This window comes from Rhinopithecus roxellana, chromosome 20, assembly GCF_007565055.1.
Source record: "Rhinopithecus roxellana isolate Shanxi Qingling chromosome 20, ASM756505v1, whole genome shotgun sequence".
NCBI classification, from domain to species: Eukaryota; Metazoa; Chordata; class Mammalia; order Primates; family Cercopithecidae; genus Rhinopithecus; species Rhinopithecus roxellana.
Window position 1 is genome coordinate 54,883,795 of NC_044568.1, and position 19,911 is coordinate 54,903,705.

General features: G+C 41.5%; 1 protein-coding gene across 2 annotated transcripts in view; it reads right to left on the bottom strand.

Annotated features, from left to right (window-relative positions):
* Positions 1-19,911, bottom strand: part of CDH13 (cadherin 13) — a 1,178,985-nt gene that overhangs the window by 659,918 nt on the left and 499,156 nt on the right. For both annotated transcript variants that reach the window (XM_010355650.2, XM_010355651.2), the window contains exon 4: positions 15,445-15,561. In XM_010355650.2, the coding sequence (XP_010353952.1) occupies positions 15,445-15,561 (117 nt within the window). The remainder of the gene's footprint in view (positions 1-15,444; positions 15,562-19,911) is intronic.

The following is a 19,911-nucleotide window of genomic DNA, read 5'->3' on the forward strand; positions in this document are numbered from 1 at the left end:
GCTTATGCTGAGTCTCCTAAAAACCCTGGGACATCCCCAGTCTCAGGGCAGCCATTCCTAAGACAATGAAGGCTCAGAATACTGGGTGTAGGCAAAAGGGCACCAGAGTGAGGGGGCAGAGATTTATTAAGGACTGTTTCCATCTTTTGATCCCAGAAAAATCATTTTCCATCTTATCTATAAGGTGAGGTATTTGGACCAGGCCACCTCCAGAGCCCCCCCAGCTTTAATATTCTCTGATCTCACTGAATCAGGAGAGGGAGAAGATATAAATGTTGATAAATATAAATACAACAAAAAAGTATTCATAGCTTCAAGGTGGATTCCTCTGCAATAGGAAGGGAAATAGGAGATACTTCAGAGACTCTGGTTCATTGGGAACTTCAAATGAGAATGGATGTGAAAATTGTCTGTTTAGCAATTGCACATCAATAGACCAAGATACCTGGTCATTTTTCATGTGGCAGACCTTCATTCATCTGGGAAAAAATACATTGCTGGGTATTCTTGGTGCCTGAAACCTTGGGTCAGTCCATTCCCAGGAGGGAGAAACAAGGGTAAGAAACAAAAATCATGAGGTGTTCTTCAGTCATTCTATATCATGCCTCAAGATACATCAGATTGGCTGGGTGCAGTGGCTCACACCTGTAATCCCAGCACTTTGGGAGGCCCAGGTGGGTGTATTACCTGAGGTCAGGAGTTCAAGGCTAGCCTGGCCAACATAGCAAAACCCCTTCTCTACTAAAAGTACAAAAATCAGCCGGGCATGGTGGTGGGTGCCTGTAATTCCAGCTTCCCAGGAGGCTGACACAGGAAAATTGCTTGAACTTGGGAGACGGAGGTTGCAGTGAGCTGAGATCGCGCTGCTGCACTCCAGCCTGGGCAACAAGAGCACAACTCCATCTCAAAAAAAAAAAAAAAAGATACATCAGATTACAAAGTGAACGGACCTATCCATGGGTCCCTTCAGAGGCAGTAGGTCCCATGTTAGAAGCCCTGAAACTCAACGTTGGCCATAGCAACAGTCTGCAATACCATGTGTTGATGGAGGACATGAACAAGGTTTCTGAGACACTGGCAAGTGGAAAATCAATGAGCACAAGATGGTCATGTGTAGGTATAAGTATGATTAGTGTGCAGCTCCTCAAAGTGTGGGCCACAGAGCTGGGCTTGTCAGCAGCACCAGGAGGCTTGTTGGAACGTTAACGGTTAGATGCCACCCCAGACCTATGGGATCCAAACCTCTGGGAGTACAGCCTGATGCTGTGTCTTCATGAATGTATATGCACTTTCAAAATAGAGAGGCAAAACCCTGGGATGTCTACAGTGGTTATCTCCAGTGGTGGGACTCAGGGATATTTATTTATTTATAGATGGAATTTTGCTCTTGTTGCCCAGGCTGGAATGCAATGTCACAATCTTGGCTCACCACAAACTCCACCTCCTGGGTTCAAGCAATTCTCCTGCCTCAGCCTCCTAAGTAGTTGAGATTGCAGGCATGTGCCACCATGCCTGGCTAATTTTGTATTTTTAGTAGAGATGGGATTTCTCCATGTTGGTCAGGGTGGTCTTGAACTCCCGACCTCAGGTGATCTGCCCAGTCAGCCTCCCAAAGTGTTGGGAATACAGGCATGAGCCACTGTGCCTGGCCGGATATTTTTATATTATTATTCTTAAATGTGTATTTTTTTCTGAAGTTTCTACAATAAACACATATTACTCTTACAATAAGAAAAATAGTTATTTACAAAAGGAAAAAAAAAAACAGATGTATTCCATGGCATGTTAGGAATGATTTCCAGACGCAAATAACAAAATAAAAGCACCACTTGTGAGATGAATTTCAAGTTGTCAAATAAATGAACTAAAAATTGAGCAACACAGAGCCTGTGAATTGTGTAAACTAATGCATAGCCAACATCAGCATTCAAATAAGAAATTACTAAGAAGAAATGTATTTAAAATGAATTTGAGGCCAGAAGACCAACAGCGAACACAGCTGTTACACATTTCTGAGCTGGTAGAAAAAAATAAAAATAAAAAATTTCAAATCCACAGCAAGGAACAACTAAAATAAAATCCCTAGGCACGGATCAGTCAGGAAGACACCGGGAAGAGAAGTCTGATACGCTGATGTTCCCTCAAGCCTGTCACTAGTGCAAAATGAATCCATCTCTCCAAGAACAGCCCTCCACCTAACCTGTTCGCCCACCTCCATATAACATACAGCACGCAGGTGGATCCGTTACCTCTGGGAAGAGTTCTCTTTTATTTCAAAGAGGAGCAGTACAGCGCCTCAGCACGGAGCAAACTATGGGGAGATGGATAAAACAGATCCTTCAGTTTTACAGTCTACCTACCCACAAAGTAACACCTCCACGGGTGACTTTATTCAGCTTCCTATGGAGGCATAATGTCTGAGCTAAGAGGGAATCTTCTTCTACCTCCTCACTCGTCACTGTCCACTCGCTTGCCAGTGTTGCCTGGTATCCCCCACCATGGCCCTTAACTGTGCCCTCTCTCCAGTCCTTCTGCCTCTCCCCTGCCTGGGAGCCCTTCATCACCCACTTGGGTTTCTGTCACAGCCTCCCTCTTTGTCACCCCTGGCCCTGGTTTTCTCAGCCTTCCGGTGTTACCCAGTGCAACAGGACTAATCTTCCTGAAATGCAAATCTGATCATGTGATCCCCCAATGTATAACCCTTAGTCATCTGTAGAGAAAGGTCCAAATTCCCTACAGTAGTTTTTCCGATTTTTCCTCTTCCAGCCTTTGATGATTTCTCCAAATTTATCTGTGACAATTTCCTCCTTGCATCACAGCCATGTTGAATTATTCTCAGCTCTCTGGACAGAGCATCGTTCCTCTTGCTCCTAGATACTGGATCATGCTCTTTCCACTGCCTGGAGAGCGCTTTCTTCCCATGTCAGCTTCATGTTGCCTACTGTTAGGCATCCTTCAGGAGTCCTCTTTGGAATTACTTCTTCTGCCTTCTCGACTTTTCCAAGATCCCACAGCACCCCATCACAGTGCTTGTCTGCCTGTTTACAGGTCTGCCCCCTCTCCTAGGATGAGCATTCTTGCAGGGGGAATCCATAAGCAGTAGCCACTGCAGTGCTTGACACATAGTAGTTGCTCAGTAAATATTTCTGAGTTAATGTGGCTCAATTTTCAGCCTAGGGAGGGTGTTTGCCTGCTCAGGAGGCATCAACTGAAGCTCCTTCTTCATCACTTGTTCCAAACCAACTGATGCAACAGAAGACAGCAACATCTTTAATGCAACACTCACTGATGGGAACATTTAAACCTGCAATCAAGCATTCTTCTGTTTCCTCCGTTACTGGTTGCAGAAGTGGGCCTAGCGCAGATACCCAGGAGGTACTGTTCCCAGCCACCCAGCACCCTATTTGGGAGCCAGAGCTAGCTCCAAGCTGGAAAAGAAATTAAAAGAGCTTCTTCATTCATTCCTTCCTCTCTTAAAACAAAAAACCCTTTATTGGCCTGTTTCCCATCTCCATCCAGTTCTACTTCAGTCCTCCTCAAAACTTGGACTAGTAATTGGACCGTGAAAAGGCCAGTCCATCTCCAGTGTGCCCTAGGCTCCGCTCCTTCACAGCACTTATCGACTGAGTCAGCTGCGGCCTCATCACTGAGAAAAACGGGCAGTGATATCTCTTAATTATACCAAAGTTGGCTTTTTCTGCTTTCACTTACATTCCTTGTGGCTCTCTTTGAACAGGGTTGTCAGCGGAGATACCAACAAAAAAATGTGTTGTCTGAAGTGAGCTTTTCTTGCCAGACAAAGAAAGCCATTTTTTGCTTGTCAACATGTGGTCTATTTGTTAAACGAAGACACGAACTCTGGCCTTGACTCAGCGCACAAACACGCACATCAAATAAATGTTGGCGAGGTTAACCTCAATTCTCCTCACTTCACAGAGAATTTTATCACTCCCTTCCTCATTTTCCAGGAGGAACTGGAACAATTGCCGCAGAATCTGCCAGCTTCAGGACAGTGACTTGGATTTTTCCGTGCCAAGGAGAAGTGTGGTGGAGCTGAAAGGGCAAGCGTGCAAGCTCAGCTTTTACGTTGCACTTGCTGCGTGACCTTGGACAAGTTGCTTAATGCCTGCAACAGGCAGAGTTGTCAAAATACGACTCTCACTGTTCAACTGGGCAGGAGACCAGCTGCAAGCCGGGGTGAACAGGTGGGTGTGGAAGCCACTTCTCCACAACGGAGGGCTTCACTCAAGCCTAGCTCCCCTGAGACCTGTGGGTCCCTTGACCCCTTCCAGTGTCACGGTCCCTGAGTCCCAAGGACAGTGCCGTGCTGAAGTCAACCCTACTCCTTCATGGAAGTTCACTGTTAAACGTTCAGAGATTTTGTAAGTTGCTAGCCTGAAACTGGCCACTGTGGGAGAATTTATGCCAAAGTAGCTACAAACACTCCAACTCAAGGCTTCCAGCCTCTGACAGCTAGTTTTCTAGCACACCCCTGCCCAAAGCATCTGACTTTGAACTCTGGAATTTCAGACAACTCCTATGAATCTGGACCTGCATTCAGACTGCCGGACATCCCTGGAGTTTGATCATCTGTCCACTAACAAGATTGTCCTCATGCTGTCCAGCAGAGCAGGAACAGCTATGGGAGCAGAGTTTCTCCCCTGGCAGACCTCCCTGTGGGATGAGGGGGATGGCGAGCTATGCTTCTCATCCTTGGCTCACCCTGGCTTGTATGTTTCTCCTTCCTCCAGTGAAGTCTATTTCATTTTTTAAAGAAATTTCTGTAGGTTGTTGGGGTACATGTGGTGTTTGGTTACATGACTAAGTTCTTTAGTGGTGATCTGTGAGATTTTGGTGCACCCGTCACCTGAGCAGTATACACTGCACCCTGTTTGCAGTCTTTTATCCCTCTCCCCTCTCCCAACCTTTCCTCCCAGTCCCCCAAACCCAATGTACCATTCCTATGCTTTTGTGTCCTCATAGTTTAGCTCCCACATGTCAGTGGGGACATAAGATGTTTGGTTTTCCATTCCTGAGTTACTTCACTTAGAATAATAGTCTCCAATCTCATCCAGGTTGCTGCAAATGTCATTCATTCCTTTTTACGGCTGAGTAGTATTCCATCACACACACACACACACACACACACACACACACACACACACACATATCACAGCTTCTTTATCCACTTGTGGATCGATGGGCATTTGGGTTGGTTACATGATTTTGCAATTGTAAATTGTGCTGCTATAAACATGCATGCGCAAGTATCATTTTCCATATAAGGATTTCTTTTCCTCTGGGTAGATATCCAGTAGTGGGATTGCTGGATCAAATGGCAGTTCTAGTTTTAGTTCTTTCAGGAATCTCCACACTGTTTTCCATAGTGGCTTAACTCATGCCATGTGCTATTTTGAAATCCATCCAGATCCCTTGTGCAATTGCAGGTGGTGACACAGAAAGGCAATTCAATTTGTACCACAAATAGACTGTCTTGCAAGATGCTTCTGTGCCTTGGTCATGCTCAGTTCAGAGCCTCCACTGTTCAATGGGGACATAATATTGATTTCTGAGGGTACATATGAGAGTCAAATGACCATTTGTGTGAGTGTGCTATGCAAACAGCAAAGACCCATGGAGACTTTAAACATTCACACACTCTGTGGTGGACAGACCATTGACGTGGCGTTGAAGAGTCTTGGATATGGGTCTCAGCATTGCCATTCTTTAAGAGGGTTACCCTGGGCAAGCTACTTAATCTCTCTTAATTTCCACTTTCTCATCTGAGAAATGAGTTGCCTACTTTATAGGGCTGTTGTAAAAACTAAGCAGAACAGTAGGGATAGCCATGTTTGGCTTAGATCCAGACATTCATTAGGTGTTGCAGATTCTAGTCCAATCTGAAAATTCTTCAACAACCCTAAGTCTGGATGCTAATTCAAGCTGAAATGCCAGGGCCTTGAGTGTTCACAAATAATTAAATATAAATTCAGTCTGAGGCCAAATGTTCATAATAACAATAAAGTTCTAGGAACCTTTAAAATGGAGAACCGAAAGGGTGATAAACTCAGGGTTAAAAATATTGCTTCCTCCTTGGGCTCAGATGCCTTTATTTGCGGGACGTAGATCATGGAGGGAAGTTTTGCATATATAGGTATTTGGCAAAGAGCCAAAACCACCCGATTATGTTTTATCATTAATTAAAATTTGCAGGAGGGCAACACTTCCGAATGGTGAACATAGCTTTTATTAGACTTGGCAAAAATAAGTTAGAAGTGACTGTGTTCAGTTGTGAATGAAGATAAAAGTTTTGAGTGTTTTCATTTAATTGGAATTAAAACACCATCATATACATAGGCAAATTCAGAAACACAGTCATGTAACTCTCTCTCTCTCTCTCTCTTCCCCCACCCCATCGCCACATAGAATCCATCGACATCAAATCTATCAAAAACTACTGGCTGGGCACAGTGTCTCACGCCTGTAATCCCAGCACTTTGGGAGACCGAGGCAGGTGGATCACCTGAGGTCAGGAGTTCGAGAGCAGCCTGGCCAACATGGTGAAAACCCATCTCTACTAAAAATACAAAACTTAACCGGGTGTGGTGGTGGGCACCTGTAATCCCAGCTACTCGGGAAGCTGAGGCAGAATTGCTTGAACCTGGGAGGTGGAGGTTGCAGTGAGTTGAAATCACGCCACTGCACTCCAGCCTGGGCAACAAGAGCAAAACTCCATCTCAAAAAAAAAAAAAAAAAAAAAAATCTACTAAGAATGCTTATATGACCTGACATAATAGTTGACTACCAAGCAATTTATTTGGTGGCCTCATTACCATTTTAGAAAATTAAAATTTACTGGCAATATCCAGACTGATCATATAATGGTCTATTAATTCCATTCTAACAACAAACCAGGCTATGATCAATTTAATTAATCAGTAAGCAGTGAATGAGTGAATGTCTATGTAATCAGCCATATATAAGGCTAGAATTCAACTCGAAGAATATTTGAGTTGCTACTGTGTGTTAGACCCTGTCCTGGGCCACCACATTTGACGAATTACAGTTAGTAGGAAGGTAGGGAAGGACACTGTTTCTCAAAATGTGTTAAGTACCATCAAAGAGGTATAAACAATGTATAAAAGAGATCAAGTAAAATTCCATGGGCCAGGCTCAGTGGCTCACACCTGTAATCCCAGCACTTTTGGAGGCCTAGGCAGGTGGATCACTTGAGGTCGGGAGTTTGAGACCAGCCTGATCAATACGGTGAACCCTCATCTCTACCAAAAGTACAAAAGTTAGCCAGGCATGGTGGTGCATACCTGTAATCCCAGCTATTTGGAAGGCTGAGGCATGAGAATCTCTTGAACCCAGGAGGCAGAGGTAGCAGTGAGCAGAGATCGTGCCACTGCACTCCAGTCTGGGTGACAGAGCAAGACTCTTATCTCAAAAAAATAATCCCGCAGAGCAGAGAGTATCAGAAATGGGCCTTATTTAGATTAGCACTATCTGATAAAAATACAATATGAGCCATATAAATAAATTTTTTTCTGGCAGCCACGTTAAAAAAAAGTGAAAAGAAATACAAGGGATTTATTTCTAAATGAAATCAATACAAAGATTATTAAGGAGACATTTTCCATTGTTTTTGTGTTTGTGTGATAAGTTTTTGAAATACATCTCAGTGTGGACATTGCCTTTTCAGTAAAAAATATTTTATCTCTAAATAGATTAAAATGCATCATGAAAAAAGTAGATTCACCTGCCAAATTGTCCCAATAATGGAATGAAGTGTTACTTTTTAAGCTTAAAATTAGTTAAAATTTTAAAACTGCATTGGCCATATATGGTTAGTGGGTACCATAATGGACTGTGTAGAGGTAGAACCTCCTGCAATAATGTCAATGTTCCACTGGATGGTACTGCCTTAGAGTGTGAATGTGGGCTGCTCCTAAGGAATAAGGATAAAGAGGGTGTATCCCAGGAAGAAGTGACAGTTCAGGAAAAGGCTTATGTGTAGCTGTGGCTGCTGAATGTGGAAATAAACTGCGATGTTCATCTCAAGAAGAATTATTGAGCACCGAGCCTTTGGACATCTTAGATACTCTCTATTCCAGTTTTTCTCCTACACTGTAGCCCATGGTAAGTTTTAGTTATTGAATAAAACTGCTAGTTGCCTTAAAAGGGGGAAATTAAGTCCAGGTGCAGTGGTTCATGCCTGTAATCCCAGCAACTTTGGGAGGCCAAGGCAGGTGGATCACAAGGTCAAGAGATTGGGACGAGCCTGGCCAACATGGTGAAACCCCATCTCTATTAAAAAAATACAAAAATTAGCTGGGAGTGGTGGCGCACGCCTGTAGTCCCAGCTACTAGGGAGGCTGAGGCAGGAGAATCGCTTGAAATCGGGAGGTGGAGGTTACAGTGAGCAGAGATCTCACCACTGCACCCCAGCCTGGTAACAGAGAGAGACTCTGTCTCAAAAAAATAAAAGAACAGTGGGGAGTGGAAATTAAGCATATGTAAATTTCTGAGAAGACTGTAGATGTGGATAAAGGGTACAAAGAGAAGAAGTTAGACATGGATAAAGGGTATAAAGCAATAGATTTTAAAAGAGGTAAAAGAGGTAGAGGGCTAACAGCAATTACTGGGTTACCCTGGACAACCCAGTAAGTGCCTGATCATAAACTAAATCAGGCAACAGCAAGTAACCCTGAGTCTGCATTTCAGGAGTGGGGTGATGGAGAGGTGCTAGGGCTTCAGTACCAGCTTTCTGGTCCAGCCTCTAAGGATATAGCTTTGGCCTTCGCGGGTCTTCAAGTGAGGCAAATGACTATTAAATAGAATAAAACAAATTAAATTTCAAGACTATCAGACTCCTTGGCACCTATTTGCATGGGTGGGCATAAATCTCAGGTCCAGAGTATCTGGATGCAGGGAGACCTCTAAGAATCTGATGCCCAGAACACTGAGGAACATGGCAGAGCTGATGTAAATTACCCTCAGGTCTGACTTATGTTCATGACACAATCAAAGCGGAGTCCTGGTTGAGTGGTTTTCATGATTTAGTCTAATGATCAATGTTGGTTCCCTTTACAAAGAGCACTTGGTCCAGTTACATATTTCTTCTATCCTGGGTTAAAGATGGCCTTCAAAATGCCCATTCTATGAATTTATAGGGTCTTTAAAAAAGGATTTTCTGTAAGAAAGTATTTTCATTGGTTTTGATGAAAAGGGTTTGTGATGAAAGCAGAATCCCTAATAAGCATTTCATAAACGACTTGTCTTTCAAACTCAATATAAAACAGAATAAAATACATCTCCCAAAGACCTCCTTGCTGGCTTACAGATTTAAAGTCCCCTGCTCTCAATCAATTGGGGCCAAGAACTCAAAAATCTTTAAAGATGCAATCAATTATTTATCAGCGAAAGTTGGTAAAACTGAGAAATTATTTATGGTCGAAATTTTGAAATAGTCATACTTTGAAGGGGGAAAGGGGAAAAAGCCACTTTGGGATCTGCATGTTCCTCTCCAGAGCCCACACTCTCAGCTCCTCCCTGCTGTCTAGAGTTCAAAAATGGAAGGAAAATCACAGGTACAAAGAAGTATATTCATGACTGGGTGTTTTACCCTGTCTTCCAAAACTGTGAGAGATATTCTAGGGCAGAATGTACCGTGGAAAAGAGCCAGAAATTAGGAGGCAAACTCATTTTCCCAGGGTTGGCAGTGATCTATCAGGTTGTCTCCTGTGTGTGTTTGGGGGGGTCATATACCCCCTCATACTCCCCACCTGCTATTTAAATGAGTAGCAGTGATTTGGAATCTCAGGGTTGTAATATGATTCCTTCGTATAATGGAAAAGCAGCTCCCAAATTCTAGTAGTTTAGCTACTCACCAACTAATTAATTACTTGGCAGATAGATAAATTATGTATCAGTCAAGACTTTTTCTCATCCCTGGAGCTGCCTGCGTAATCCTGCTGTGGGTATTCAGTTCTATACAGCAGGATATCCAACGGTGAAAAACCCTCCACCAAGGGCTAACTCGCCACAGCACCTTGCTTTTAATGTCTTCCTTCTTCAGGATATGAGTCTCCTTTCTTTAAAGGAATTCAGGTTGTAATAAAATATGACAAAAAAAACCAAGAACCAGTTACTTACTTGTCTCCATTCACCCTCTTGAAATGCAAGACAAATGATTTAAAAAGCGTTTTTGTGCCAGCATGCTAACTCCTGTATCTTTTATGACAATTTTATACTTGGTTAAACTTAATTTTTCCAAACATTTTATTATGAAATTTCCAAATGCAGAGAAAACTTGAAAGAATTGTACAGCAAGCACCCATATGTTCACCGACTTATACTCTACCACTAACATTTTAATATACTTCCTTTATAATGTATCAGATATCGATCCATTGATCCAACCTTCTGTCTGTCTTATTTTTGAGTGCATTTCCAAGAATTGCACTTAATTTTAATGCTGTTTTAAAAAGAGAAGTTGTCAGTGAAGATATTTCTTTCCATGGAAGAGTATTCTCAGAATGTGCTTAGTATTTTCTGAGTGTAGTGGTTAAGAGCACAGACTCTGAAATCTCAAAAAGCAGAAACAAAACTTGGCTCTGCTGTGAACTAGCTGTGTGGCTTTGGACAGGTTACGTCACCCTTGAGTCTCATTACCTTCATTGGCATGCTAGAAAATGATCCTCATGTGGTTGTTATCATAAGAATTCAACATAATAGATGAAAAGTGCTTAGCACAGTGCTGGACAAATAATGACTATGTGCTGATATTGTCACCTCTTGCGTAATCCCACAAGATCAATGATTCTGTCTGTTTTCTCCTCCATTAAATTCCCAGCCCCTAGCAGTTCCTTATAAATAACAGATGCTGAATATATGCTTGTTGATATGAATTAGATTGAATTTCAGAGATTTTCCCTCCTGGGATGCAGGAACTACTTATTAATGGAGAGAGAGAGGCAAGTACAGGGGGTTTCAAAAGCCCAGGACGTGAGAAAGCTAGTGCAGGAAATGAGGTAAAAGCACAGGATGAAACGAAGTACGCAAAAAAAATAGATATATTAGTTTTGGTAAGGAAGCCGAAGAGATCAGTGCCCTGTCCACATCCCCTATGTGTCACCTTTCCACTGCAGACCAGCAGACTGGAGGCTGCTGTACAGTATCCTTTTTGTCAAAGGTTCTCCTCCAAACCTCAGCAGACTGTTGAGTTAGTGCACAGAGTGCAGGCAGACCTGACATGCTAGAGAATTTACACCCTTGGAAGCAGTCCTCAACCAATTACTGCTGGGAGTAGAAATATCCCAGTTGGTGTCAAAGTATCCCAGTGCCATCCCCTGGGGGTGCTTTAATGCTGACAGCGTGTTCCATACCATGTTTTAAAGTTAGCCCATGAGATTACAATCCAGTCACCCACAGGGGTAGCTGGCTTCATAAACAAGCTTCTCTCCCAGCTGCCTTCCCTTTTCTGTGTCTCTCCCTTATTTTATTATGAACATTTCTCCCACCTCTTAAATGAACTGCCTTCACTTGAATTCTTGTCTCAGGGTCCACTTCTAGGGGAAGCCAAAGTAAGACAAACGTCTTTATGCTTTTAGACCTGCAGAACCTCTTCTTCAAATGGCATTCTATACCGAAGACTAGTAAGTAATATTTATACAATGACACGTGTCCTGACTTAGAGATTTTTTGGGAGTGTGGTGGTGTTTGGAGGCCAGAGCTCAGCCTCTGTGGTCTTCTTTCCCTTCTCGCCGCCTCCCCAGCACTCACTGAAGACACCTACGTCCTCTTCTACAGCTCTGCAGAGCACAGCTTGTCAGCTGTGGTGGAGATGATGAGGATAAGACAGGAGATACAAAGAGTAATATAAATAAATAGAAACAAGCAGGAACAAAAAGGAAAATATGTACCTTCAAAGGCATAAAAAGCATGGACAAATAAATAGTTTTTGCAAAGCAGTGCAGTAATTCTACAAAAAACATCTAGAGGTTTCGAAGGCTCTTGCACATTGTCTAGTTAGTAGCCTACCACACTTAGAAAAGCAGTTGCTTTGTAGAGAATCTAAGTCGAGATCGAGTATGGGCAACACATAATGGGCTAAGAAGAGGTGAGTCCTCAGTTTGGAAACCAAATTGCCTTTTGAAACCATAATAAGTAAAAAAAAAAAAAAAAAAATTGCAGAAGAATGTTCCCAATTAGCTACATGCTTATGAACCCATTGAATAGCTCAAGAAAAGAGGCTTGTGAGAAAACCCACCCAAATATACCCAGGAGGAAATTGTGTGTAATTGAAGGAAACTATAGGATGGCTACATAATGTATTGTCTAAATCTGGACATGACAGATTTGGATAACCAGTGTAAACTTGGGTTTTCCAGGCAACTGAAATGTGATTGTCCTTACTATAACTAATTAATGGAATTGCAACTGAAGGTATTGTGTAGTGGTGGACAGGGGACAAGACCATATTTCAGGTCAGCCATCTGTAAACTTGAGTGTGCATCAGAATCACCTAGAAGCTGTGTAAAAACATGGATTCCTGGCTTTAACCCCAGAGTTTCTGGCTCAGTGGTTTTGGGGTGAGATATGAAAATATGCATTTCCAGCAAGCTTCCAGGGGATACTTATGTAGCTGGTCCACAACCACTCTTGGAGGATTGCTTAAGACCAGCAGTCCTCCACCCTGGCTGCATATCTGAATCACCTGGGATATTTAACACATCCTCACATGGTCCTCACCCCCATCCCAGTGGAATCAATCTCTGAGGATGGAGCCCTGATACATGCATTTTAAGTGTCTCTGCTGATTGTGATGCATGCTGAAAGTTGAGAAGCCCAGGATTATCTAAAAGAAAACTGAAACGCTGGAATGCATCGTGAGTCTCAGAAACTGTCTGGGAAGAGCTTTGAAGAAGTGGGGACTTGGGTCCCTTGGCACCTGGCATCTTGGGCTCCCAGGAAACCTGTCTAGAAAAGGATCATCACAGTGATGATCTGCCCAAGGGGACAGGGCTATCCCTTTAGAGCAGCTCTGCTTCCCTTTATATCATATCCCAGACTCTTGAAAAGATTTTTGCTTAGAGAAAGGCATCTTTGGCACAGTGGGAGTTTAAAACGATAAATATAGTGGTTACCAGGATATTGGACTATCACTTCTTTCAATGTGCAATAAAGATCAATTTTTTTATTTGTTTGTTTGACACAGAGTCTCACTCTGCCGCCCAGGCTGGAGTATAGTGGTAGGATCCTGGCTCACTGCAACCTCCACCTCCTGGGTTCAAGTGGTTCTCTTGTCTCAGCTTCCCAAGTAGCTGGGATTACAAGTGTGCCACTATGCCGGCTAATTTTTGTATTTTTAGTTGAGACAGGGTTTCGCCATGTTGGCCAGCATGGTCTTGAACTCCTGACCTTGGGTGATTCTCCCGCCTCAGCCTCCCAATGTGCTGGGATTACGGGCATGAACCATGGTGCCTGTCCAATACTAATTTTTAATAGTCTGAGTCACCTTTGTCCAGATCACCACCAAACTCCCTTCTTAGTGGGTCTCTTTGCTTCCACTCCTCTCTACCACTCTGCTGCCACTCACCATTCTCTACAAAGCAGCCAGGAGGATCTTTCAAAACATGCAGTCTCCTGGGGAAATCTTCCAGTGGTCCCCTGCTGCATGCACGATGAAACCCCAACTCCTCATCCAAGGGCAGGCTGGCCTCTCTGACTTCACTCTCACCACTGCTATCCTTGCTCACTCTCTTGCAGCCACCCAGGCATGTTGCAACTCTACTACATGCTATTCTATCCCACCTTCAGGCCTTTGCATGTAAACTCACGTCTGCCAAAGATGCTGTTCACCCAGGTATTCCTATGACTGTTCCTTTCTCATCCTTCCAGTTTTCCCTCAAACATCAATATCTTCAACCAGCCATCACAGTCATCTGTGTAAAGATTCCCTCCTCCGTCTACTCCTTCATCCTGCCATTTGCTCCTTTTTTCTCATCTTCCTGTTTCTGATTTTCACAGCATTTGTCATACTCTGCAATGTTCTTGTTTCTGTCTTCCCACTAGCATGTTAGCTCTATTATCTGCTTCTTCACACCCAGCCCCAAGTTTAGAGTCCAGCATATAACATGTACTGTGTATTTAATAAACGAGCAGTTCAAAAGCAAATGCCATTAAGATCATTCATTTAACTAACCACCATTTTTCAAATTCCAGATTCACCAATGTCCGATACAGTAAGTTCCTCTTCAAATGTTTAATTTCTGATTCCCTTCTTCTTTGTTCTCAAGATCAACTTCCTTGTCCCTCCTTCTAAGTTACCTGCTCTGTAAACAACTTCTCCTGATAGTCCCAATCTGTAACTTATATCTCTTCCTCATTTGGAAAGAATCCTCTTTACTCCTGGCTACCCATTCTGTAAACTGCCACTCCTGCCGAAACAGCTTTTCCCACTGAAACTACCCTTCCCGCCTTTGCTGTGCCCTGACATGCCCAAACATGCCTTGTACCACAACAGACACCTCTCCCTTCCTGCCTAATTAGCCATATTCAATTTTAAACAGTAACCAATCAGGTCAGTTTAGATTGTGCAGTCCAACTCCAGCCAATGGGGACAGGACACAGAAGCAGGGACTAACCGTGTTAGGGATAAAAACCCCTTGCCTCTTTTGTTCGGTGTGCTCTCTCAGCGGCCAGAAGTGCGAGCAGCACCCTTCTGTAGAAGTAAATTGCCTTGCTGAGAAAACTCTCTGCCTGAGTGCTAGTTCTTCTTTGCGGCACCGAGCACTTGTTTCTAACAACCAAAAAGTACAAACTGCTCAAAATTTGATTCTCCATGTTGACTCTCTTAAAGGGAGGAGAATGTATTGATGAGGCAGTATCAGTATTTTGGCACATTTAACAGTGACTATTTCTTCCTGGAAAAGCTATTGTTCTGATTCATGGGACAGTGTTTTCCACATCTGGTTCTGGATCTGGTTAGGATGATTTTATTCCCTTGATCTGGTTTAGTTTTTGGAAAACTGACCCAGTGATATGCTTGGATCTAGATATTTGAAAAAGAGGATCTCAATGAAGGCCACATAACATACCATCATCCTAGGGGGCCCTATCTAGTGATCATCTGAATATCATCTATAAAAGCAATGAGCTTATTTCTCAACCAATGACATCTTCCTGTGTAATTTCAACATCATCTACCGTGTTGATCTCCATAATATTCAAAACTGTTATTGGTTCTTTCAAATTTCCTCTTTTGTGTATGAATGATCTTCCAACATTCTTTTCATGACAAAACCATTTGGTCTCTTATTATAGAGGGATGAAGACTAATTCCAGCTTGTCACCAAGACAGCCATACTCGGTTTGCTTCCTGTGTGCTCACCTTTTCATAAAAACATGTTTTTGTCATTTGTTTTTTGTCTGACTTACCTTGCCAACATCTCTTGGGAAAGGCTGTCTCTGATTCTCTGGAATTAAAATGGGAGATACCACAATGGACCTCTTTTGTCTTGGTACAGGAGAAGTTCTTGCAAATTTAAATATATCCTAAAAGGGGAAACAAAAGGATTGATTAAAATCTCCCATTGAAATGATGTATCAGTCTGCTCTGAGATAGAGTTCCTTTGTTGGGAAAGCATACAGCTGTTTGGAAAACGTTCATTGGATTCCATCAAACCCTATTAGCATTACCCAAGTACAATATTAGAATAATACTAAAGCTGACATTGTTATTCACTATAACTATCATGAAGCTATTTGAACCCCCAACTTCCAAATCATTCTATTCACAATGACAGTCTTGATTTATGCATCCCTCACTGTTTGCATATTACTGTTCTTAATCTGCCAAGCTACTGGATTACTTGCCTGGTCAGGAATCTGGAGGACTTGCTTAGATATAAAATTTTATTTGATTTATAGCCTGTAAAGAATTGGTTTTATAACAAATCCTAAGTGAAAAGAACAAAGTTAGATGCATCATATTGCCTGACTTCAAATTATACTACAAGGCTATAGTAACCAAAACAGGATGGTACTGGTATAAACCTAGATTAATGGAACAGAACAGAGAATCCAGAAATAAAGCCACATACCTACAACCAACTGATCTTCAATAAAGTCAGCAAAAACATATGATAGGGAAATGACACTCCATTCAATAAATGGTTTTGGGCTAAACACCCATATGGAAAATTGGATAATCATACACCTAAGAGTGAAATTGGACCCATAGCTTTCACCATATACAAAAATTAACTCAAGATGAATTAAAGACTTCAACATAAGATCTGAAACTATAAAAATCCTAGAAGAAACCCTAGGAAAAACTCTTCTAGACATTGGCCTCGACAAAGAATTTATGGCCTAGTCCTCAAAAGCAAACATTACCAAAAAAAAAAAAAAAAAAGGACAATTCGAACTTAATTAAACTAAAAAGCTTCTACGCAGCAAAAGAAGCAATCAACAGAGTAAGCAGATGACCTAGAGAATGGGAAAAATATTTGTAAAGTATGCATCCAACAAAGGACTATTATCCAGAATTTACAAGGAACTCAAACAGCAAAAACGAATCCATTTAAAAGTGGGCAGGCCAGGCGCAGTGGCTCACACCTCTAATCCCAGCACTTTGAGAGGCCAGGGCAGGCCAATCTCCTGAGGCGAGGAGTTTGAGACCAGCCTGGCCAACATGATGAAACCCGGTCTCCACTAAAAATACAAAAATTAGCCGGGCATGGTGGCAGGCACCTGCAATCCCAGGTACTTGGGAGGCTGAGGCAGGAGAATTGCTTGAACCCAGGAGGCGGACATTGCAGTGAACCAAGATTATACTACTATACTCCAGCCTGGGCAACAGAATGAGACTCCAACTCAAAACAAAAAAAAAAAAAGTAGGGCAAACAACATGAACAGACATTCTTCAGAAGGACACATACGAGGGGCCAACAGACATATGAAAAATGCTCAATATCACTAATCTTCAGAGAAATGCAAATTAAAACCACAATGCAATATCATCTTACACCAGTCAGAATGACTATGATCAAAAAGTCTTAAACAACAAATATTGGTGAGGCTGCAGAGAAAAGAGAATGCTTATATACTGTTGGTGGGAGTGTAAATTAGTACAAACTCTGAAAAACAGTATGATGATTTCTCAAATAACTGAAAATAGAACTACCATTCAACCCAGCAATCCCACTACTGGGTGTATACACAAAGGAAAAGGAATCATTATATCAAAACAATACCTGCACATGTGTGTTCATCATAGCACTATTCACAATAGCAAAGATATGGATTGAACCTGAGTGTCCATCAACAGAAGACTGGATAAAAAAAATGTTGGGCCAGGCGCAGTGGCTCACGCCTGTAATTCCAGCCCTTTGGGAGGCCGAGGTGGGCCGATAACCTGAGGTTGGGAGTTTGAGACCAGCCTGACCAACATGAAGAAACCCCATCTCTACTAAAAATACAAAATTAGCCAGGCGTGGTGGCACATGCTGGTAATCCCTGCAATCCCAGCTACTCAGGAGGCTGAGGCAGAAGAATCACTTGAACCCAGGAGTCAGAGGTTGCAGTGAGCCAAGATCGCACCATTGCACTCCAGCCTGGACAACAAGAGTGAAACTTAGTCTCAAAAAAAGAAAATTGGGATATATATATGTGTGTGTGTATATGTATGTGTGTATATATATTCTTAACATATGTCCCACATTTATAGATATAATACATATTATATCTTGTATATATATTTATATATTATTACATATAATAATATTAATTAATATGTAATAATTATAATATACTATAATTATAATATGTAATAATTAATATATAATATATCATATATAATATTATTATATAATAATGTATAATAATATATATAATATATTATATATTTATTTTAATATATATAATAAATATATATTAATTATTATTATATATTTATATATATAATATAATATATAAATATATATAAATGTGGGATATATGTTTATATGATATATATTTGTATATAATATATAAATGTGCATATAGGTATATATGTGTATATATATTATGTGTATATATATATTATGTATACATAAATATATACACACAAATATATATTTATATATATAAATGTGGGATATATATATTATATATTTATATAAGGATATATACACACATATACATATACACACACACACACATATACACACACACACACAAGCCATAGAATACTACTCAAACATAAAAAAAAGAATAAAATCATGTCTTTTGCAGCAACATGGATGAAGGAGGAAGACATTATCCAAAGTGAAGTAACTCAAACAGAAAAATGCCGCACATTCTCACTTTTCAGTGGGAACTCAACAATGGGTACTTGTGAACATGCAGAGTGGAATAAGAGACACTGGGGACTTCAGAAGGTGGGAGGGTGGGAGGAGGGCGAGAGCTGAAAAAATCACCTGTGGGGTACAATGTTTGCTCTTTGCGTGATGGGTTCATTAAAAGGCCACCCTTCCCCACCACACAATGTGTGCATGGAAGAAACCTGCACTCGTACCCCTTGAATATTTTTTTAGATACTCTTCCAATAATAGGGAATTTTGCTCTAGGGTAATGGATAGGCATTTTCAAAATGATTATTCTTTGTAAGAGTCTTCAAAAAAATTTACAAAATGAAAAATAAAAAGCAACTCTCCTCATGGGTCACTGCAAGGTCCTTACACTCACAAATGAATAGGGATAAAGGGACAATCACAAAGTCCCAAACTATGTCAGACATTATGGAGACTCATATTCAGTGTATTGTCAAGGAACACGTGCTATTATTACGATTAGTGGGGGAACTGTTGGAATGCACTCTCCAAGTAGCATGTTCCAAGTTCAGTCATTGGAGTGACACTGTCAGGGTGTTTGCTCTATGTGTAACTCATCTTTTTCATTAAATGTGTTCAAAATGAAAACTTTGTATCATTTTAAATAAAACGTTAGTATCGCTTTACATAAAAAGAAGGAAAACATAAAAATAAACTTGCTGGTCCGGGCGCGGTGGCTCAAGCCTGTAATCCCAGCACTTTGGGAGGCCGAGATGGGCGGATCACGAGGTCAGGAGATCGAGACCATCCTGGCTAACATGGTGAAACCCCGTCTCTACTAAAAAATACAAAAAACTAGCCGGGCGAGGTGGCGGGCGCCTATAGTCCCAGCTACTGGGGAGGCTGAGGCAGGAGAATGGCGTGAACCCAGGAGGCGGAGCTTGCAGTGAGCTGAGATCCGGCCACTGCACTCCAGCCTGGGCGACAGAACGAGACTCCTGTCTCAAAAAAACTCCGTCTCAAAAAAAAAAAAAAAAAAAAAACAAAACAAAACAAAAAAAAAACTTGCTGGAGACCTAATGACACTATCAAATTTGAGCTCAAAACTGTTGCCTATGGAAAATTCTTCATTTTCCAGGTAAAAAGGGGCTAGAGCTGTGTTAAAGGGGTGTTAGCACCAAGCTGAGACTTCCTCCTTGATCTGATCAGACGACCGAAAGAGAATTGAAAAAGCATATCATTTCCAATACGCAAACTGATCTTCTTTAATGCCACATCCTAATTAAAATTCCCTTCTGCATCATCAGAAGTAAACATCTGAAACTTGACAACAGGTTCCTATCAAAATCATGTGATAAATAATAGTTTCATTCCATCTTTGCCCCCAAGGCCCCACAGAAGAATGCGTGTGTATGTGTGTGTGTGTGTGTGCGACAGTTTTAAAGGGAAATTTACGTAATACAATTCAAACAGGAAACAAGATAAGCTAAGGATCTGAAAGCATCTATCAATAGCCATTCTCTTGATTTTGGTGGGAGTCTAAATTCATAGCACCCTTGTGAAAAGCAAGCAGGCAATATTTATTTATTGA